The following is a 23941-nucleotide window of genomic DNA, read 5'->3' as shown; positions in this document are numbered from 1 at the left end:
TATAAATTTTGGCTCTGGATAATGTTTTGATGAACTAATGGAATTATTTATGTTTTGCTTTGTAAATGTTTAAAAGGATGGATCTGCGAGTCAATTGAGCGTTTATAGTGGAATTATGCGCTCTTAATTAAAAATGGATAACTCGCTTTAGACACGGAAACTATCCAGTTTCATTAGGTGCAAACCCAATAGCGTAAATATGAAATGTATTGGATTTTGCGCTTAATTTTCATTGAACACAGAAAAACTCACAATAATGTGATAAAAGGGTCATTCAGCAGTTGTAAAGCGAGTTGCACGAATTGTTTTCCACTCTCGCCATTCCATCTACACCATATTTCCCGGCTTTATAAAGTTGTAAAACAAAACCTTATTGGATCCTAATCAATGCATGCCTGTTCGTCAATCTTTTTTTGATTAAATGGATATCTTCACTCCTCAATCATCCGAAGAATTTTTGGCCCCCCCTACATGAGGATGGACGATTCCGTAGCCTACACAATGACGAAATCTATGAGCGATATCATGACCGTCCGGTTGTGGATAAAATCTGGCTCAATAGGTTACGGTGGGCGGGTCACTTAATCCGTATGGATGAGGATGATCCGACCCGGAAAGTCTATAAGGGCAATATCTATGGTAGAAAAAGAAGACGAGGCAGACCCTGCCTAAGATGAAGCGATGGCGTAGGCCAGGAGGCCAGATATCGAATTGGTGGACCTTGGCGCAAAACCGGGGTGTCTGGAGTTCCTTATCAAGGCAGGCCTAGACCGGATACCGGTTGTTGCGCCGTTGATGATGATGAGGATATCTTCAAAACACACTGTCCTGGGCCAGCCAGCGAGTGGGATTTTTAACTATTAGGAACATTCTCGACTCTTGTCATGCCCTGTCTAACCACCAGAGGAATTATATAACATGGCGAAGTTGGCTCCCTCTGTTTTGTACCAACTTCGCTTGATGATAAAATATTGAGCTTCGAGCTCCATTCGTACTCCATTTTACACTGCAATAGGGGCCGGGTTCAAACACCAGGCTTGTCAAACCCGCCTTGTTCACCTCCGGCTCACTTTTTGATAGTGTTTCCTTACGTGTCTTCCCGTCCAACTCTTGTGATTCCTGTATATCCTTCCCCTATACTTGCCCTTCCCAAGGAAAAAACAATTTTACATTTTAATCTCCCGATAGTAAACTAGCCCTTCGTCCTTCCTTTCGAATCAGCCTGAGCGTTATCTCTCCCTATTTCCTGGTGCATGCCCGTGTGTCAAACTTTACACTCACCATCTTCCCCTTAAATTCATTACGGCACTCTGCCACAACAAGGCAAAGGATGCACTCAAATCAGCTAACTTCGATTTCTGAAGAGCTATCTTGGACTGATTCTATTTAGCTAGCAAAAATTAACGAAGTTAGGGTAGGTAAGTATGAGTGGCCAAAGAGTCCAATAAGCGTCATGGTGCCCCGTTTTTACGTTAAAAACTCCAAAAATCTTAACTGCTGTGCGAAAGGCAATGAGAGCTAGTCAAGTCTTCAAAACGAGCCCGTAGCATTCGCAGGAGCATAGCAGCTTTCTACCCTGCATCTAGAGATCTCTTTGAGGACCCCATAGAATTGCTTACTTGTTGACGGGAGCCTGGCTCTAACTAGAGCTAGACAATCGGAAAAGAAGTGTCTGAGGGTTTTTCATTCCTGTTCGCTACTCTGACAATGCGAATTTTAGAATATCTCAAGTCGGACGGTATGATCCTCTATAGGCCAGGGGACCCGCCGTAACCCCGTATGCATTTGCACGACTTGATACAGGCAGTGAACCTTGGCAATCTAAAGCCAGCCGCTCTTAAGTGGCGCAAATAGTTTCCACTCTTCATAGTCGACAGCGGCAAGCCGACTGCTCTCACTGAGGAACTGCCAAATGCAAAGCCTGACCAGTCCATCAGCCCGCTTATTCTCCCCTGATCATATAACCAGAAATCCAAAGGAGAGGTGATTTTGAGCGTGCGAGTCACATATCAGTCTAGGTATAATGAAATATTAGCAAATGCAATGCAACACCTTGCACATGCAACTGAGTAAGCAGTTTGCAATTCGACCCTTTATAAAAATTCCACAATATGGCGAAAATGCAGACGACAGGTCAGCACTTTATTTTGAATAAATTAGCGAATGATATGTGGTTTCTTGCAGTCCGTTCACGATACCTTTAGCTGTAACGCTGTCCATGTAATTTTGAATCATTTCATTAATGAATTCTATTAAGAAAAAGGGTCGTAACACCACCAGTCACCGAGTGCACTGAACATAAAGCCGCCTGGTTACCAGTCAGAGTAATTATGCTGCGCATGTGTCTCAGATCACGCACCCAGCCACCAACAAGCCTCCAGTACCACCAGCATCTCCGCCAGAAATGCACTGGCGAATCCTGGCGTACGAATTGACCACGCTTTGTCTTCGTGGAAAATCGGGGTCGGCTTGTCAAGATTGGTTTTGCCATTTGATTCTATCAAATGCCTAATCTGGATGTAGACGTTCGTTGAAACGTCGATAACAAGGACACCAGTTGTGGAATGCCACCTCATCCAAGTCGGGTTAATGCGTGAAGCAATTTCGTAACGCAGTTCTCCTGATAGCATTGACTCGGCCACGTTTTGTATATCCAAGAAAACACCGTCGGCGAAGAATTCCATTTCATAAGCTTACAACACATCGCCGATCTTTCACTCTACCTTAGTTGGAAAACTTACAGCAAAAATTCCACCTGAAACTCGGCTTGCATGTGGCGTAGTCCGTTGCCGAGGCTTCCCGATGTACATCGTCCAAAATGTTACTTTCGCCGTAAAGACACACGTAGTCTGAGAGCACTACACGCTACAGCTTATAAAATATGAAGGTCTAAGGCGGAGAGGTTTGGAGTATATTGAGGGCATTTGCCGGGTAGAAATGTAGAGCACCACTAGCATCTGCACAGGCGGTTTATTGAATCCTAGTAAGGTTGGTGTTATTGGGACTTCGTGCTCAGAGACGACAACCAACATACAGCAGAACTGTACGCTGGAATGGGGCAAACTACGGCTGTGGACATTCAGGGAACCATCGCTGGCTGAACACCCTCATTTCCTTATAAAGGTCCTTTTAAAAATATAGACGGCTATACAGGTCTTCTGAACCTTCTCGTTCTTTTTCTTCAGCCTTTATCCCGTTCAGAAGCGGGGTCGGCTCGTCGTGATCAGTTTCGCCATTTGGCTCTATCGAATGTCTGATCTAGGTGCAATCTCGAGGCTTTTAAATCCCCATCCAGCGTATCAAACCACCGTTGTTTCGGCCTGCCTTTTGGTCGTTTACCATCGACTTCGTTGTTCAGACCAATCTTGGCAAGTGAATTCTCGTTAGCACGATTTGCGTGACCATACCATCGAAGACGCCTTTCACGCAGTTTTTCCACGATCGGTACAACTCCATAACGATTGCGGATATTCTCATTTCGGATGTGATCAAAACGTGTCTTCTGACCCTTAGTTCTATATTAAGTCTCCAATTTAATTTAGTATCCAGAATCACATCCTAATGGTTAATGTTGGAGGAGATTGCCAACCTTTGTCCATTTGTCCGCGAATTGTGAAATTCGGGCATCCTTGACTTGGTGGTAGATAACATCAACTCCATTTTGGTTGTATTTATGCTGAGTCTGCGACTTGTGGCCAATGCCCACACCTTTCCCAACGAGCCCATCATGATTTCACTTATAACGGAAAGAAACATTATTGACATCAATATCACGTCAAGTCGTCAGCATACGCCACCATTTTCACTCCGCTTCTCACCTATATTCGGAAAATTTAATCAATCATTAGAAGTAGGGCACCAGGAAGATGACGCCACTCAATGCGTCCCTCTGCTCACAGCTCTGGTCAAGTAACTATCTTCCGATCAGACAAGATTATCTTGGCTCTTAACATGGAAATTACTCATTGCATCCCCCTATAACTAGCAAGGCAGCTACTATATAAACATCTACTCTTATTGCACGTACTGTAGCGGCCGTGCTAATTACCTCGTAAAAAGCGGTTTCTGTGAATTTGCCTTTGAGGAAGGCTGACACTTGGAGTAGTGTGTCCGCTTTATAATGGTTCTTAAATGAATCTCCTGGAGAGGTTCTACAATCTGAGAGATTAGGTTGATTGGGCGATTGTTCAGCGCGGACTCATAGCCGGGAATGTGCATCTCCATGCAGTACCGATCCGAACGAAATACAGCTTTCAATAAACGTCTCCAAGCCACGGCATAACCGTTTCTTGTTGTTTTTGGAAGATGACCGACATTATGTTGTCTTTACCTGGAGCCAGCCGATTTTCTCTTGGGTAATTAAGCTGAGGAGATACACACGTTCTCCGCTCTAGCCAGATCCAATTTAACCATGACTGGAACTTAGATCCGGAAACAAAAGCACGCAGGTCCTGGCGAGGATACTTTTCAATAAAATTCAATACTTAATTTGGAGTTCTTTGATGGTTCATTCTTCTCCTTCTTCGCTATCTTCACCATGACTTGCTTACGTTGGTCAACCTTCAATTCCCATCGAACCGTCGATCTGCATGTTGTCAAACAGCCCATTAGCGGCGCCGACTGGATCTGACCAGCATAGGGTTTCATGGAGCGGAACACTTTCAGTTTGCTTTCCCCACTCCGGAGCAACCGATTCTTCTGTTAAACTGTTTGCAGAGGTTGTTTGGCGCCAGAGCGCTTGCACACCCTGCTCCGCTTATTCGACCTCATCCTTTGATCCATTGCGTTTGAAGGCCTCTGGTGAGTGCCATTCTTGTCAACCTTTATTTCTTGGCGGACCTCCGAAATCGGTTTCGAAGTAGGAGTACTGTGCCTGGAACTCGCTATGCCCAGTCTAACTGGGCAGATTTTCAACCTGAAAGCCGCTAATGCGGCCATCCTGAAAATTGCTCTCCTTGCCTACATTTGTATTTGCAAATGAAGAGGGGTTAATCCCGTAATGACCTCCAGGGACGACGCTGTGCATGTATTTATGGCCCCACTGATCACACGCAAGCCAGTCTTTGGAGTTTGTGTAACTCCTTAACTCTTGTGTTGAGTTCAGTTCTTTCTGTCTAGATTACCGTCCCATAGGTAACCATAGGCTTTAACTTTGCAGTGTATATCCAAAGTACAAAGTGGACTTACAAGTCATCAGACAAGTATTTCCGACATAATTTTTGATCTAGTGTAATTGTCAAATATTTGATCACTGTTTCTGGTTTCACCTGCACGCCATGTAACTTTATAGCTCTCAGGGGATCAGGCTTACGCTTCCTAGTGAATGATATTGAGCTTCCTCCACCAGGCACTAGTAAACGCATTGCAAGTGGTTTCCCTTGACATCGCTCATGATTAGCCGTTTGGTCGCTGTGATAAAGGAAGCTGCTGTATTTCAGCAGCTCAGCCGGTTGTGAGCCATATAAGCTATAGAAACTGACAGGCTTTCTCTTCCCACTTATTACAATTTTGACATGGTTAAAACGCTTAAACCAATTACAAAATACAGAAAAGTATGGAAGCCATTTCTAGCGAGGACATAAGGAATGTTGACGGTAACTAAAAAGTTATCGTATTGGAGAATGTGTCAAAAAGGTACTAAATGCATCTCATATCAAGAGGACAGCGGAACGCAGACAGCGACCCTAACCATATCTCTAGCGCCAGCTACGAAACCATTGTTTGCGGGTAAAGACCACCGATAGATCGAAACTGTATTGAAAATCTGGAGGGTGCAAACACTTGACGAAGGACTGCACTAAGAACTGGAACACAGTGAGAGAAATCAAAGATCGTGATTACAACCATATTAAGGGTAGTATCAGGTGTTCAGCCTGCAAAATCGCTTTAAATACCAGAGTCATCCAGCTAAATTTAAAGGCCTACCAATCCGCCCAGGACCTGCTTGTACAAAAAGTGCACGAAAAGAAAAGAAGAGTCTCCATCAAGGTGTTTGCAAAATGGACTTGAGTGGAAAGGCTGCGGTGTGGGCTTGCGGTAGTCGAGCTTTGCAACAGACAATCGCGAGCAGGACTTTGTGAGGGTTAAGATCGATAACAGCTCCAAATGTCACAATACAGTATAGCCCCCTGAATTATTGCAGTACGACTTCAACACTTGGGCAATGGACTGGGAAAGTTGAGAAACGGGGGGGAGCGTGAATTCCACCGCTTGCGTAGGTAACAATACAGTTGTCATCCCGTCTTAATGTGTGGTCTATCCACCGCCAGTTTCGTTTTCCGATTCCAGTGTGTACGAGTGCCAGGCCTGCACGCGGAAAAAGTTCTTCGTTTCAGATAGCATCAAGCCAGCGTACTCCGACGATACGACGAAGACAGGTATTGACGAAAGCGTAAAGCTTTCGTATAACTGTGGAGTTCACTTTCCATGTGCTATTTTCACTTTCCATGTGCTATTTGCACAGAGCAATGCACAAACAACACAATACAATCAAATACTGTTAATCCATCGGGAACATCCAGTTCGGTGCCACCATCGGCAAAAACCACGCTCCCTAGACATACAAATTGATCGACGCCTTCGATGCCCAGCCCACTAATGCAGATAGGCCAAGTGCGTTGACTGTTAGACTGGAAACTTTGGTTTGGTTGGTTGGTTTGGTTTTGGTTGGTTTTCACTTAAAATCTACTTACCTCTCTTTAGAAATCCAGAGCCCGTTGGCCAAAGTCCATGACCCGGAGAGACGGTGAGAGAGCAAACAGATGTCATCAGCGTGGTCGTCGAGGTTTTGAGGAAAGATGTCGTCGTCTATTGAATACATCCACGTTCTCCGGACAAGGCAGCATGAAGGACGTCACCAATAACAAGAACAAATAATATCTGTTTCATGGTGCAACCCTGGCGAACTCCGCTTTGAACCCGAAAATCCTCCGAGATTTTACCTCGGTGTAGCACGTGCGTTGCGCCATCATATGTCGCTCTCATAATAGCCATTAGTTTCTTCGTAATGTCCCCCAGTTAGAGCACTACAGATACCTTGCATGTTGACGCCATCGATTTTAATTAATTGTAGCACGTGGCATTTTGCCTCATCATATCACGCTCTGATATTATATGAGTTTTTCCGGAATACCCCTCCTGCGCAGAGCACTCCACATATAGGTCTTATTACGCTATCGAAAACTTTTTCGAAATCGATGAAGAGCAGATTCAGCGAAGATCTAAATTCCGCGAACTGCTCCACAATGATACCTAAGATGTCAATGCAGGAGCATCCGGAACCGAAACTAGTCTGCTCTCTATCAATCAAGCTTTCCAAATATTCTTTGATGTGTTCTAGAATTCATTTAACATTATCTTTGAGACGATAGGGAGCATGTAAATACCCCGAAAAATTTTCACATACAAGACCGGTGCCTTCCTATGGAATCTTAAGGATCACCTCCTTCCCCCCACTCTCAAGGAAAAGTCCCGGATTCCCAAGATTTCCGTACGAATGGAATTGGCAGATCTACAGTAACTATAGGTGCTGCGATAAGTAACTCTGCGGAGAGGCCAGTGTTTTATTCTGTTTTGATGGCCGAAGTGCTTTCTCTTCTGCTTGGAGGAGCAGCGCATATTCGCATGTTACAGTGGCTAGCCATTTCATCCATAAAAGGGGAAAGTTCACTGAATGTGATACGGTTAAAGATCGTCGTGAAATGTTCTTGCCACGATATCTTCCGCTTCCCTGACCAGCGCAATAGAACATTTTCTTTTGTCACGGCGTACCCCCTCCGTTCATCTATCCGTTTCCACGACTTTGTAGCCGGCCGAATCTTATGATAATGACGTATGAGCTGCGTAGCACCCAGGAAAAGAGCATTTTTGATGGCAGCCCAATGCTCATCGATATTCTCAGGCAGGTTACTCAGTATATTTGGCATCCAATCAGGAATATAGCTCTCCCATTGTCGAGCGGCAGGTGGTCTGTACAAGCGGTCGATGTTGAATTTTGGAGGTCGCAGCTCTCCAACCCTACGAGAAGTGGCGACGCAACACGCAAGGGGACATAAGCGACCATCAGTTGGTGATCTCCTGTTACGCACATCCAGAAGACAACTTCTGAATCTAATGCTGATCGTGAAGTGATTGATCTGATTGCTCCGATGGTGTCGATCAATTGAAGTTGGCTTATGGTATCACAATCACAATGTAACTTTTAGGAAGCTTATCCTGGACTGCGAGTAATTTGTCTCCATTGGTGTAGCACTGTATAATTGTGATGCTCTTTAGTCTGGACCGGAATCTTTCAGTTATAGATCTATTAGAAACTGGCCCCAGGCCAAAAGAGCCCGCCTTGCGGTAGCCGTCAGAAGCTACCCGACCACCACCGGATTTGCATCTGCTACCGCTTGGCTTTCCAAATTACAAAAACACATTGCCGCAAGAGGGAGAGCATTCTGATGATCCTCGCTTGCGTCGTCAAGGAGTGTGCGTACATTCCAGAAACCAATCTTATTCCGTTTTTGCTAGCCAAGGTCTTCGCGGTGAGATCAGTCACTATCCGAGGCATTATTGAAGCTCCGGTAGCAATAAAGTTTCATAATTTGCAAATGCAAATTTTTATCCCTTTTAGTCGCTCCATACTACAAGCAGGGAAGATTTTAAGTGTATTCTTAAGCCCCAACTCACAGGACTACAGTCCTTTATACCACAAGGGTAGTGTCTAAGTAAAATGTTACTAGCAGAAGGTTCTCAAAATTACTTCCATTATGCAACTGGTAAACTTTTCTACAATGCAGAAGCTACCGATAAAAACTCCAAGTTTAGCTTAAATAATGTAGCCAAACTTCCTCTATTCGGTTCTCTTAGCGCCTCAGAAGTATCCAACTGAGATTTAAAACTGATTTTAGAGAGATTTATTATTGGCCATTCTCCAGATCTCCAGTCCCAGTACCAGCAATTTAGCCGATAACAGGGAACTTCCCTAAAATTAAGAAAATATAGTGTGTATCGGCTTCGCACTAGTTGCAATACGTATCTTATATCGGTTAATTAATTTTTATCGGCTTCTTACACAAACTTGATAGGATGTATAAATCAGTAGCAATGAGAAGTCGATGTCGCTTCGTTTGCCTTAAGAACTGACTCAAATTTATCACTACTGAGTCCACTACAAGGTCGTCTTCTAATAGCCACAATTACGTTAGTTTCTCCTCTTCAAGATATCAAAAAGCATCCTTGTTATTTTCAACTACGAATACTTCTTCGTTTCGTTCCAAATCCACAGGGCTTAGCGCAATCTGGAGCCTGGGCATGTTTCGATGAATTCAATCGTATCGAATTAGAAGTCCTGTCGGTCGTTGCACAGCAAATCTCAACAATTCAGCGTGCCATCAATCGCGGAGTCGTCAAATTCTTCTTCGAGGATACGATGCTCCATTTGGATCCAACGTGCACAATGTTCATCACCATGAATCCTGGGTAAGGTCAACTCTCAAATGAATAAATAACCGTTGAAGCCAATGACATGTAAATTTAAATTCTTTTCATCAACTTAATCTTTCTCGTTGCCTTTTCTACTCCCTTTCAGCTATGCCGGGCGCACGGAATTGCCTGACAACTTGAAAGTCCTTTTCCGAACAGTCGCTATGATGGTACCAGACTATGCAATGATTGGTGAAATCACTCTTTATTCAAATGGCTTTGATGATGCTCGACCGCTGGCACAAAAAATCGTCCACACATACAAGTTATGCTCGGAACAGCTTTCGTCGCAATCGCATTACGATTATGGTAACAAGGAAGCACTAGGACTATAGGAGTAGAGCTTAGGCGAATCTAAATTGACTCGCAGGCGACACTATGCTACGCAAATAAGTTCCATGATACACTGCAGACGCATGAGTGTATCTGCAACGAAAATGTTCTGATGCAAGGGTCATGTAGCGGGAGCTCTTTAATAATGAGATCCACATTTCCATATCCAGTAAATTTTAAAGGCGTGATTACTCAACTGAACTTCAAAAAGTCCTTTAGCATCCTGAAAGGCAACCACATTATTTGGCACTGAATCTTGGAGTGCAGCACTTCGCATAATATCTTACGAAATTAAATTTTCCTTCCATAAAATTTTATCTCCCGGTTTTATCCGCATTTTATTTGGCAGATAACGAAAGGCTGCCACGACTAACTGAGAATTGCAAATAAAGAGTGAATGCAGCCTTGCAAAAGAACGAATTGGAAGCATATTCCCGCGGCATAGTGTACTTAAGCTGTCCTTTTTCCACCTTCAAGTATCCCACAGAGCTATTCAAATCGAAAAATGTTTTGCCTTGAAGGTATGCGAGCTGTAAAATCCGTTCTATTGGCTTCAAGTGCTCTGCGACAAATGCACAAGGATCTGCCTGAAGCTCAAATTGTTTTGCGAGCCATTATCGACGTCAACTTGCCCAAGTTTCTTGAACAGGATGTTGCTCTATTTATTGGCATCTACACGGACTTATTCCCCGGAGTTGAAGTACCTGAGGTATTATCATTTTATATGGTTTTATTTGAAGGACCATTTCGTATTTACTACAAGTAAACGTTCCCGCTCGCCCCCACATATTTTTCTATCAATGTCACTTGTCGGATAGAAGGATAAAAACTTGCTCGAATGGCGGGTAGAAACGAGTGACGTCGAAGTAGTGAGAGTATGTGAATGGTGGAGGTCAAAGCGTGAATAAATAAGGGAAAAATACCTGAATGAAGACTGACATGTTGCTGATAGCTTTCTATTTTCGTTAATAATTGCGATGTATGAACTTTTACAAATAAAGGGCAAGACTACTTTTGGGTGTGTATTGAAGGAGAGACGCTTTTCCTTTGAGCAATGGCGGTCCATTTGATTCGACTCTTTCAAAACCGAAAATCGGATGTCTCATCCCTCCATAACTGGTAGCATAGGAAATGTTCGGTGGAATCCACTTCCTCATCACAGAATAAACACTTACCATCTTATAGAATTTCTATCCTGAACATATGTCCAACTGGTAAAACATAGCCCGTCCCACAATACTTCTGCCAATATTCCTGCTTACTGTCAGCGTAAGCTTTGCACCGTTGGTTTCTTTTTTACAAGAAAAATTTGAAGTGTCTACCGACATTCAGACTCTGCTACTGGCCCTTCCGGGAAACTTGTTCTTAATTCATGATAGCAGAACTAGTCAATGCGACTTACATTCCAACTGGAGGTTCTGATCTCGGCAGCAGAGAATTTGAATCCTCTTTTGCTAAGTCATCCACAATTTCGTCTCCCTGCGGAAAACAGTGACTAGGTACTCATAGTAGTTCCACCATATTCAATTTAAGAACAGAGTTAAAATGGTGTCTACATTCCTGAACTATTCTTGAAATGATCAGAAGACTGCCGAATGCCATCCGTCCAGCTTGACTACCGTTGCAGATTGCGTTTCGTTCATTCCTTAAATCGCTTGCAATCACCCAGTTTATAGCACTTAGGATATCGTCACAAAAAAAGAAAGTAATTGCTTATTTTTACCCGAAAGGTAGATTCCCTCTCTAAGACCCTGTTCTGTTTTTGTGCCATCGGTATACAAGGCTTCGGTATATAATACCACGAGTTCTTCTGGTTCGTCCCAGGTTGAGGCTAACTTCATATCTGCTAACAAACAGATGTATAAGGATGAGAAAATCAGATAGTTTCATAAAAGCTAGGTGCAATTCTTCCAACATGTCTTCCAATTCTCTAAACCCTCCACGTCCGTTGTTTCCCCTATATGTCCAAATGAATGAACCTACCTAGCCAAAATATATTGTTACGTACTTTGCTTTATGTCGATATCCACTTGGATACCGAAACTTCCATTCTCTTGCTGGTTTACATAAACACCTGGAACTTCCTAAGCCCCTTTACTTGAAACTCCGAGACTTCCGTAATCGGAACCAGCACACGTAATTCATAACACCCATTCGAATTACACACACTATTCTCATGGATTTGCCTTCTACACCATTCTTTCAGATCGCTTTCTTTGTTACATCCAGTCCTCCCCTAATTCCTTGCTCTCTTCCTCAGTCTGGAAAGCATCTTAATACCTAAATAACAAAAGGAATATCTGGCCAGTGTTGAAGACTCAGTGAAGCGCGGAAACCTCAAACCATCCTGGTCCCACAGTCCTACTCACCTATCTCCTACTTTCATTAAATCTCCTCTGTTAACTCCCCCAACTATCTTGTGATTTACTCCACCGCTACTTTTCTCCAATCTATGTTCCTCCCCTTGTCAAGTACCTCAGTGATAAGCTTGACGGCAATCTCGGTCCTGCTCACGACGGATTTCTTAACCTTTTTTTTGCATCAAACTGCTCAGTCCATTTCCCCTCACCTCGTCACTATGTTCAACAAGAGCCTCGAAGGGAACCATTTTCCTTGCCTGTGGAAAGAGGCTATAATCATCCTCATTAAAAAAAGTGGCAATCGCGCTGTTGGTAACTATCATCCCATTTCGCACCTCTTCCCCTAATACAAAATTTTGAAAAGGTATGTCAGTGATTAGAAAAAGTGCATATTACTTACCCTCGCTTTGCTAAAACCATCGAAACTGAAAGTCAAGATACTTCTCTCAAAATTCATCTCTCTCAGCGTTCCTATATTATTTGTTTCATAGCTTGCCTATTACCTTCTACCCGCTCCTGCCACGTCTCTTTTTGTTGCTGCACATTGGGCTTCCCACAAGCTCTATTCAGGGTCCTTTACTATTTTTATTCTTTATCAACGGTCTTTCCACTCCTTGTCCTGTTTTCTGCTATATCATCGCTTATAAACTGCATCGCTTTTCAATCAGAAAGTGTTACCCACTTCCTCTTCTTACTCTCTTGCCCAATATTGCTTTTCGAATCAGAACTACACTCAAGACCACGGAGTCATCTGCAACAATAAGCTCCGCTTCGATACCTACTGCCTCGAAGTCACCAATCGGCTGCAAAATTGTCAGGCTTTATACTTCGCCCTATCTCTGATTTTGACACCATCTAACCTTCCATAACTGTCTTCAACTCCCTCGTTAGAATTATCCTCTCCCGTAACTGTGATTGCCTTATTCTTGGAAAAATGCAATGAAAATTCACCCGTTTCTTCCGTCTTAAAAATATCTTTCTTCTTGTGGACTGTCCCTTCTGTCTCCGCCCTCTGAACTTGTCTTTCCTACAACAGCATAGAACTTATCTAGATTCATAAACATTTTTGAAACTTTCCTCCGGTCTGATGGACTGTTCCGCCTCTAACGACATATCACCTGCTGTCCTACGTCTTATACACGTAACACAGACATTTTCAAAGTGCCCTTCGCGGAACTGGAAATCTATTTCCATTCCCCGATTCCTAGGCCTTGTCGAAGTTAAAACGCAAACCAGCTTGGTCTGTTATCATAAGTTAAGGTTCTTTCTACTCCTTCTGAGGGCAATAAGTAGTTAGAGTTTGCTCTGTTTTATTGCTTATTAATAAATAAATAAATACTCATTTCTTTCCAATGAGGCTAGCTAACTCTTTCGCATTTCCTTAGTCCACTACATCAGAGATGCATAAGCAAACGCAATAGCATCTTATACTCACATTGATTAAAGCAGGCCTAATTAATTAATTAATTGAAGTATCATCCACATTATGCTCCCTGACGGTTTCACCAAGTTTTCGGAAAGCCACACAATCAATAGTCCCCTCAATGTCCACTAATATCCGCATCGCGTGCTTGCCTTCCAGAGTTGCGTCTTCTATCTCTAAAGTCAATTCCTGAATTCTTCCGCGTATGTATTTATGTCTACAATTCACTCCTTGGACGAATCATAGTGCATCAACCACGCCTATAAGCCATCGTACACAGTCTACTGAAAGGAGCTTTCTCTTTCCCCAAGCCATCTAGAGATCCCTACACTACCGTGATCTGTGCCCGTGGCCTGTGCGCGACAAAGTCCTTTGTTCGAAATACTATCAAGTCAGCATACCCTGATGATACGTTGCAGACAAGTGCTCGCGAAGGCTTGGAAGTTTTGAGTAACACTGGTCACTTTCCTTGTGCTACTCTACATTATCAACAATCTTAACTTGATCTTGGTGTTGAGATAACTCTATTTCCAGATTATAGACAACGCGTCGAAGGCGGATCCAGCGCTGTTTATGCATCGACCAGCAAGTATCCAGTTTGGTGCCACCGTCAGCAATCATGCTTCCTAAATATACAGACAGATTAACACCTTCAATGCTCTGCCTATTAATGCCGATAGGAAGAGTTTGATGACCCGTCAGACTGAAAACTTTTTCTTTGTTAGTGTTTATCTTCAGTCCAACCCTACTTTCCTCTCTCTCCAGATCTAAAACCATTTGGCAAAAATTCATGACCGTGTGAGAGAGCGTATCATATATCGCGCTGATGATAACTGTTAGTTAGTTCAGGCTATCAAAAAGTTCTCGAAATCGAACTAATAAGATATGTGGTGAAGTGTTCCTTCTTCCTCTTCATCTGCGTGTCATTGTGAATAACTGCGTAACCGTTAGCATCCGCCACAGGACCATCGAAATATTTGCGAATGCAAGGTCTTTCGTGATGCGGTATACTCTTCTGAAATCATTACGTTTTGCGTCAATTTCTACTTTCTTGATCAGCATAATAACAAATTCCTTTTTGTTACGGCGCACACTGCGATGGACTTTACAGGATTTTGACCGGCCACAATCACTCGCAGCGGTGAATATAGCCTTCAATCCTTTCCGTTTATCGCTTCGCTTCCACAACTCCAAAGTCAGATAGATCTTCTAATGCTGCTTGAGGACGCAGCAGATGACCTGCGTATCATCCGAGAAAAAAGCGCCTTCGATGGTAACCTACTACTCAGCGTTATTTTCAGGGGTCTAGCTCAGTATATACACCGTCCGATCAGCAGTATAATTTGTTCGCTGTCAGGGACTGCCGGATGACATAGACGAACAATGTTGAACTTGCGGGGGGGGGGGGAGGGGGCGGGGGGATTAGCAGCCCTCCGCACCTGCAAAAAGTGGCGGACGCAACACTCAAGGGAAGTTTTGATGAACTTCGCACTCATATTATTGCTGAGCCCTGCACCAGATCACTACCGCGATGCTAATCCCACCAGGGGTCTAATTGCCGTCTCCAAAACAATCCATGCCTGAAGGGGATCAGTCATAGTCCTTTTTCGATAGCGACAGGCTGTGGCCATGAGGTCAGACTGTATCCGAGAGGTTCTTGACGTTTCGTTGGCAGTAGCATTTCTAAATTTTATGGTATTTCTGTCCCTTTTGATCACCTTGTACTACAAGCAATGAAGGCTTGAATGTATTCTCAAACCCCAGTTGGTTTTCTTTTAGTGGGTGTAACCTTAGCGAAAATGAATGGTTTAAATGGGTATTTTTCCAAGCTTAGATGTGAATATTAACTTAACCTTCTCCAAGAGATGAGCACATAGTCCAGAGCCTGATACGCTAGAAAAATATTTGCTCTCTCTAGATGCTCTTTCCATGGAAGGTGCTTCAAAATTTTATATCAGTCCTTGCCTTCTTACTGGTAACCATCGCTCTAGCGAGGTTCCAATTCATCTTGCAAATTTTTTTTCAGAAACTTCCCAGATGGTCTACTTCCCAAAGCTTCTGCAGTTACCCATCTCTCGAAAATTAGTGAAAAAACCCATCTCCTCCCAGCCTTGGCGCCTCAATATATTCTAGATTAGTCTCGTTTCGAACTTTTTACGACTCCCTTATATTCATGCTCTGAGTTCATGAAGTTTAACCAGTCTTCATTCTTATTGCTTTTGTAAGCACATTTCAGAAGTCATTTGGTTGATTTTCTTAGTTTTTACATTCTTCAATTGCATCAACGAAGCATTTACCTCGCTATAATCGGACTGAATTCCGCCTGTGTTCTGACAGTCAAACTGCGTCAACCACTGGCCATCTTCTAATCAGGTATAATATCTTTGAAGTGCAGATTGTTAGGTTAGTCACTTCATTTCTTCCAAATCCCACTGACCTAGTGGTACACACTATGATCGCAGTGATGAGACCAGCTGACCTATTACAAAATCTGTCTGGATAACATTACCAGCTTATTAAGTCCTTACGTTGGCAAAAGGCAAAAAAAATAATAATGTAAATCGATGCGGTAGTTGCTTCTGCGATTCTTCTCCTGCTATTAATTTCATGTGGTAAAATTACCGCAACTATGTCCTTGCAGCCTTAACTAATCTAATGCCACATTGTTTGCTGGGTCAAACCCATGACTCTTGTATCAACAGTTCTTTAAGGACGCGGTGCGACTTTCCCTTAATTTAAATAATCAGAAAAGTGCACGGGGCTACTAGCACAAAAAGACAGGAATATGGCATTCTGGAGATTGATTTGGCCCACCTTTATATTATTTATGTTATGACATAAGCTTGGCCTTATATGTATGTATAACGAACACAGAAGCGTCAGACTTCTTTCTCTTACCTTCGATTTATCCGAGAATTACTTCATTTGGAAAATCCTCCCCGTGAAGAGTGAAGTCACCGTCAGCACCTCTCTGTGTACGTCGAAGGGGTTGAAGTGAGCATAGCTCGGCCAAGTAGATCCTTATGACTTGTATTAGGAGCCAGCCCCTTCGGGATCCTGCTCAAGTACTTTGCATTGAACCGATATTAGTAGCCCGTGTGACTCCGAGCGAGCCGCTGGTTCATCTGTGAGTCCTGAAATCAGCTAAGCGTAGACCTCAGCCAACTATAGTAGTAACTTGGTCCACGAGAGCACAACTGTTTTTGACTATTACGGCCCACTCCTTTGCACACGATGCACTAGTAAAAATTCTCATGGAGAACAGCTGGAGGAAGAGTTGACTGCATTTGGGCGCAGTAGTACACACAACGTGTCGCACACTGTCGCACCCAACAGAAGAGGCAATCTGAGCTGAAAAACCCGAAGAGTCCCCGGAACGCCCAAATAAAAAGGAGGCCTTGGAAAGTAAGGTGGCAACCTCTGGAACATCAACTCCAATACTCCGCAATGTTGCTGTTCCGGAAAAAATTCAGACAAAATTTCTAAGCCTAAACAGGTAAATTCGGACACGAGCCGAGTAGAGAAATGCAATTGACTGTCCTAGTTAGAGAAGAAGGGATAAGGCTCATCAGGAAATGCTACAAATAAAAACAGAAAAGACGGGGAAAACGAAGAATGACCAGACCAGATCAGTTGGCTCCACTCATGAAGCCGACAAAAGGCAAGACAAAACGAAGGGTGCCCTCACTCTACGTGCGCATTAGTACTTTTCTTCTTCATGGAACGTCGCTGGGTTGAACATCGCCAGAGCTTCTGGAACAGACAAAGTTGCAGTAAAGGCATTTTGGCGGAAAGTGCTCGAAAAGCTTGTCAGAAGTTGACTGGCTGAACTGATCCTTGTTGCCCGGGACTTATCTCTAAAGCAGCTGGGAGCAGGGGAATGCACGGTGGAGTTATTATGGAGACTGTGGATACCGTTCATCAAGCCGAACGTACAAGCGTCGATCTCGAAGGATAGCGCTTCACATCAGAAATGTCTTCAATTCCGGACCGGTCCGGAATGATGTCCATTACGTTCGGGTTCTTCTTGTTGAGAAGAAAGTTTAGCTCAATCGGTGGAGGGGCCGGATGGCAAGGGTTTCTTTGAACTAACCACTTCCTTGTTCCGCTCTTCTCCCGTTGGTGAAAGGACTTCCCTAACTAAGAGGCTCACCAAACCGGGAGAGCGCCTTCACCGATACGACCCCCACACGAGGGTTTTGCCAATGTATGCGCTATCCCCCGCAGGCAGATGTGGCCATTATTGTTCTTCACTTTACAAATAAAAATGATTCTCTACAGTTTTTTAAAACACTTTCAAAAAAACATACAATATCATATGGTGAATGTTCCTGGAGACTTTTAGTCCAGTTCGAATACCATGATAAACTCATCCACGTTTGCAGGTTTGTCTTTCCATTTTCATTCAGGAGCCGGTTTCCCGGTGAATGAGATTAACTGCTGGAGTCATTATAAGGCGAACTTATTGGTGGACTCGAAATGGAGGAGCCCATCGTGAAAAACTTTCCCGTGAGCATTCTCGACGGATATTAAATTGCCCTAGTGCGGAGCACAATGAAGAGATGCCCACGACGGATACGTTAGTTTTACTCATCTTTGCAGACATTACCGCTGACCGGAAAGTCTGCTGCGTTCACTGTAGATCTCACCGAGGTTACTAATTTGTTCCTACTTGAAGATTCTGCTTCCTTGCGTCCAATTTCCTTGGAAATTACCGCAACTGATGGTGCAGTTACATACGGTACCTTCATGCCTCCATTTTCACATACTCACACTAGACGAGAAGGGACGTGATGTTCTTTGTATAAAAAAGTGACAACAATCACAAGAGATTTAAGCTATATTTCCAAAATTGCATTTTTTCTAAAATATATTTTTCGTAGCCCGCACGCGGAGACCTTTTCAAATGGCTCAATATCAAGCTGCAGGAGAAAAACCTTCAACCAACTCCGTGGTTCATTGAAAAAGTCGTACAGATTTATGAAATGCTCTTGGTCCGTCACGGTTTAATGATCGTTGGCGGCCCAATGGCTGGAAAAACCACTGCCTATCAAGTACTGGCCGAATCCTTGCGAGCTATCCGCGCAGATCCTGAAGCCACCAGCACTGAATATCCTGCCAATTATCGGATCATCAATCCAAAAGCTATTACAATGGGTCAACTCTATGGTAGCTTCGATGCTGTCTCCCACGAATGGAGTGATGGAGTATTGGCAAAAACATTCAGGGAAATGGTATACGGAGCAACTGATGAACGCTACTGGATTATATTCGACGGCCCGGTTGATGCCGTTTGGATTGAAAATTTAAATACTGTCCTGGACGATAATAAGAAACTCTGCCTTATGTCAGGAGAGATTATTCAGATGACGAAAATGATGAACATGATGTTCGAGCCTGCCGATTTGGAACAAGCTTCACCAGCTACTGTGTCTCGATGCGGAATGATTTATATGGATCCAGCTCAGCTTGGATGGACAACTCTGCACAAAAGCTTCCTTAATACCTTGCAATCAATGCTTAATGAGATCTACTTGGGTTTGTACGAGGAACTAGTGCAGTGGCTGGTACCGGCAGCTCTTAATTTTCTTGACGATTGCAAACCAATGCTTGAAACGTCGCCCCTTTATCAGTATCAGGTGAGCTGCAATCCATTTTACCTTGACTACGTTTTTCGAAGATTCACAATCAAATCCTGTGAAGTGTACCAGGAGTCTATTACCTTTCACGGTATCTTGAACACACTCAACAATAATTGATTAAAATTCATTTCCAGATGCTATCAACATTCTTCCTGCATTTCCTGCAACAAACAAAGCAGTACAATCAGACCTGGTTCCAGCAAACGTTCCTGTTCTGCTTCGCTTGGGCATACGCATCCTTTCTAACCAGTAAGTATGAATTCCACTTGCAATTGCATTTTCCGGCTACGAAGCCGAACTCACAAATCCCAACGAATCACTTGCAGATGAAGGAGCAAAAGTCTTCGATGCACTTATTCGGAAGGTTCTGTACGGTGCCAATGATAACTACCCACGGCCCAAGTATTTCTCCTTGAATCGTGGTCAAATGTTTCCCGAGAAACAACTGCTGACCGACTACCGATACGATGAAGTGGAAAATTGGTGGCCATGGCTGAAGACCGATGAAGTTAATTTTCCGGATGAAGCCCAAATCAGTGAGCTTATCGTGCCCACAAAGGAAACTGGCTTCATTACGTACTGGCTGAATTTTTGCATTAACAAGTCGAAGCCGATGCTGCTTGTTGGGCCGACTGGCACGGGCAAGAGTGCAGTCATATTCAATCATATTAAGGACCTGCCGAAGCAGAGTAATATAATTAATGTTGTGAATTTTTCGGCAAGGACTACAGCGCAACAGGTATGTTTATGTCCTTGTAGGTCCTGATTTAATGACATACAAAGTGGAATCTTACTTCACAGTTGGGTACATCTCGTTTTTTATCTATAATAAAATTGTCGCTCGTAAATTGTTTACAGTTTAAACCTGAGGCCAATGGCTTACTTGATTTCGGAAGTTGGATCAGATCAGATCCTTTGCCAACTCTGATAATTTTGCCTAGGAAAAATATCCTCGAATAATCGTTTCTTATTGACATGGGAAATCCTTGATGAAATTAACTGGATCAATCACTCTCTGTTATGCCGTCTTTGTAAGCAGATGCCTTTTCTTAAACGGTTTTCCACAATTTAATCGCTTTCTTTTCTTTTCATAACGCCGAAGCTGCCTGCTTCGGGTTCAAAATTTGTGACGCTATTAATAAAATTTGGTAATATATAGGAAGTTGATCTTTTCATCCGGGATTATCTACAAAAAGCACCTTCGCCTCTCCAAATCTACGTCATTGGACTATCATTTGAATTGTGCTTTGCATGTAGACTGCCCATCTGACTCTATCTTCCGAGCATAATTCTTTTGCAAGTTTCTAATTCAGCTTTTTCCCCTTCTGTCCGTTGCTGAGATGTCAGCAGAATGCTATTGCCTTCCAACGTGAGGTAAGATCCCGGCAAACGCGTTATGAGAAACAGATGTACCCCGTCCTACTCATTCTCGTAAATGCGCCATTTTCCTTCTTCAGACAGACAGAAGGTATTACCTTATCTTTCGCTATGATTTTAACTAGCCTGGATGCTTCTGTAGTTTGTTCTATCCCTTCACAGAATTCGCTACAGCTGTTTCTTTTTGCTTCCTTGATCGCAATGCTATATGTCGTCAGTGCTTCTTTGGACCTCTGGCAGTCTCCGATTTGTTTTGCCCGGTTTTAATTCTGGCTAAGTTCCTCTCCCACCAGGATACGTCCCTTAATGATTTGACTGTCTTAACCAGCAGCTGCCCTCATCTGCATCAATGACGACTCTGTTGAGGCTTTCTACCACTGTTTCTATTCTTGTTCTATTTTCGTCGTAATGCTATTCAGGGAAGGGTGTCATCTCCTGGGATGTATCTTGGTGCCACGATTGCCAGTCCAGTTCTTCTCCCGACTTCCAGTGAGAAACAGCAACTTGGTCTCCAGTTTCTTTTGAGAATAATGCAAGCTCTTGGTTTTTCACAAGAGGAATCCCAAATTACCTGCATGCCCGGTACACCTAGGGTGCTTGAGCCAGCCAAATTCCAAATTTATCCTTCGAACTTGTCCTTGAAATTACTGCAAATGCAGCTTTTGCATGGTGCAGGTTTTGCTGGGTTATTTTAATGTTGTCCATCGATTCCGTTAGTCCTTGGATCTTTAATGTCGGAGAATTGTTCTCCTCCTTCGACACGGCACTTCCTTGCATTTCGCTCTGCGACTTGAACGCTAGAAGATCTAGATCAAAGTCGTCCAGCTTCTCCTCTTTTGCGGTCGAAACAGTGTATGACCTTGTCGAAAGCGTATGCCGGTGAACACGTGCTCCTTATTCCATCCCCCACATATCTGCATGACGATGGGATCCTCAATTATTTTCTGCTCCTCAGGAGTGAGTGTATACTGCTGAAATGCTTTCCACCGTATATGTTGTTTACCGTATTAGTGTAGCCGACCCCCGCCCCTCAAGGTTTCCTCTCTCTTGGGCTTGGGTTTACGTTTTTTCGAAGCATTTCCTTCTTACTGCTTGCCGCTACTCATCGCTTACTCCGCTCTGACGATGAAGTCTCAGGTCCGCAATAAGCCTTCTTAAAGGGCCCCTCTGCTTTCAAAACGTCCTTCAGATAGCGTAGATATCATTTAGCACCTGCATCACAGAACCCCGTTTCCTTCCTGAAGTACCTTTGCTTGTTCTTGCTTTTTGAGCGGGAATCCTTGTTGGTTATGGACTTCGCAGTGGGCCAGTGTTGAGCTTGGCTCCACTGCTTCATCTCTAAACTTCTCCCTTCTTGCTTGCGTGACCACCTGGCTCTCAGTGTTGGTGACATGTGCTGGACCAGTTTGTGTGCGTACAGGGTCTTGTTCGTTCACCGCTTGATTTGTTGGTTTGTTTTATAGTATCACTCATTTAATTCCCACGAGAAGGGGAGCCATCCCATAGCCCTCCGTGATGACCAGGTATTATTGGGGTTTCGTTCGAATACAGCCAGTTACCCCCCACTGCAAACTATCCAATGGGCACGATTTCCATGGACCCCCACCATGGATTTGAGAGGTGTTTTTCGACCCCTCAGATTCGATTCGTAGCGTTCTGTTAATAGCTGGGTCACCACCCACTAACGGTTTGATAGAAGAAAAGCTTGGCTCCTGGAGGGCCATATATCAACTCCAGAGATCTAGCTTAGCTCCCAGAAGACTGTATTCCGCATCTCTCTATCCTGCAGTCCCCTGCCAGCTACTATACTACTATGAACAGCGGGCTAGTTCGACTGCAACTATTGTCCCCATCACCATGCTTAAAATCGGAGATATTGAAAAACGCTTTGAGTATCCTGGCGTGCTGGCACATCTAACATGGTTTGGAAAATCGTCACTTCTGTACGGGCCCAGGTGAGGAAGAGTGTATGGTTGTACTTTCATTGTCCATGACTCGGCTCGATCTAATTCCTTATTATTTGTGGAACCTTCCAAAGACTTGTATCATCATTATAATTGATTATAAGACAACACTACTCCCATACGCCTTTATTCTCCACTCGTTTCTAATGAATCCATTTGCTCCCATCAATAAAAGGAATTTCAACGAAAATCAATCTGTTATGATCACTTATGCTAGAAACCAAATTAGGTCGGGCCTTATCTTTATTGCCACCTCTAAAAGTGTCCTGGGAAAATCACCTAACCTCTCACACATTTCCTGTAGGTGTGGACGCCTCAACCTTACCGTCCTTGTTGGAGATGGGGTTGCAAAGAGCAACTCATGGTCGATTTAGTAGTTGTAGGACAACCAACTAGAGGTGAAAGAAACCTCTTTAGTTGCTATATCGATTATGCCAAGGCTTTCGACAACGATCCACATACCTGGCTAATCGATATCCTACATCTGTATCGGTGCAGGACCCCGCAGACACAAGACCGATTACTTGCTTACCAACCCTCTACAAATTCATCACGTCCATTATTAGTGGAAGGATCAATGCGCACCTCGAGACCAACAACATTCTGTCCGAGGAGCAGAAGGGCTGCCGAGTTGGGTCAAGGGGTTGCAAAGAGCAACTCATTATCGACTCGGTAGTTGTAGGACAAGCAACTAGAGGCCAAAGAAACCTCTTCAGTTGCTATATCGATTATGCCAAGGCTTTTGATAGCGTTCCGCAAAACTAACTAATCGACATCCTACATCTGTATCGCATTGATCCGAAACTAATAAAGTTTCTGGCGACAGTCATGGAAGGGTGGCATACCACCTTATCAGTCCGTACATCTGAGAGTGCTAATACCCCAGAGCCCATCCGTATACGGAGGAGCATCTTCCAGGGCGATTCGTTGAGTCCTCTTTGGTTTTGTATGGCACTGAACCCCCTCTCATCGCTACTGAATGATGCTAGAGGGCACGGTTTTGCAATAAAATATGGCTTACGTGCTAAGTGCGAACTGACACACTTGATGTACTTAGATGAGATCAAGCTGTATGCTGGGACTGACAATCATCTTAGAAGTCTGTTGCGAATAATAGACATGTTCAGCCGTGATATTCGGATGGAGTTTGGATTAGACAAGTGTCGGATCCAAGCCATCTGCAAAGGTCATCACGAGCCGCATGCCGGACATAGCATTCGTGACCTCCAGATCGAAGCTATGACCGAGACAGACTTCCACAAGTACCTAGGAATTCTGCAAGGAACCCATGTTCGAGTTGGTGATCTGAAGGATGAGGGATGCTCTGCTGTCCAAATTCCTGCTACGTGTAAAGCTGGTGCTGAAGTCGCATCT

The 23941-nt window shown here is 43.7% G+C and overlaps 1 protein-coding gene across 1 annotated transcript in view; it reads left to right on the top strand.

The window, feature by feature from the left end:
* The window catches only part of LOC119650366 (dynein heavy chain 3, axonemal), a 104562-nt gene that overhangs the window by 39341 nt on the left and 41280 nt on the right, over window positions 1–23941 (top strand). Inside the window, exons 25-30 of the mRNA XM_038053061.1 lie at window positions 9272–9465; window positions 9575–9777; window positions 10323–10510; window positions 18468–19223; window positions 19361–19475; window positions 19553–19965. Of these exons, the coding sequence (XP_037908989.1) occupies window positions 9272–9465; window positions 9575–9777; window positions 10323–10510; window positions 18468–19223; window positions 19361–19475; window positions 19553–19965 (1869 nt within the window). The remainder of the gene's footprint in view (window positions 1–9271; window positions 9466–9574; window positions 9778–10322; window positions 10511–18467; window positions 19224–19360; window positions 19476–19552; window positions 19966–23941) is intronic.

Source organism: Hermetia illucens, chromosome 2 (genome assembly GCF_905115235.1).
Source record: "Hermetia illucens chromosome 2, iHerIll2.2.curated.20191125, whole genome shotgun sequence".
In the NCBI taxonomy this organism is placed as follows: Eukaryota; Metazoa; Arthropoda; class Insecta; order Diptera; family Stratiomyidae; genus Hermetia; species Hermetia illucens.
The sequence above is the reverse complement of the archived record's forward strand: the minus strand, read 5'-3'. Positions and strand labels throughout refer to the sequence as shown.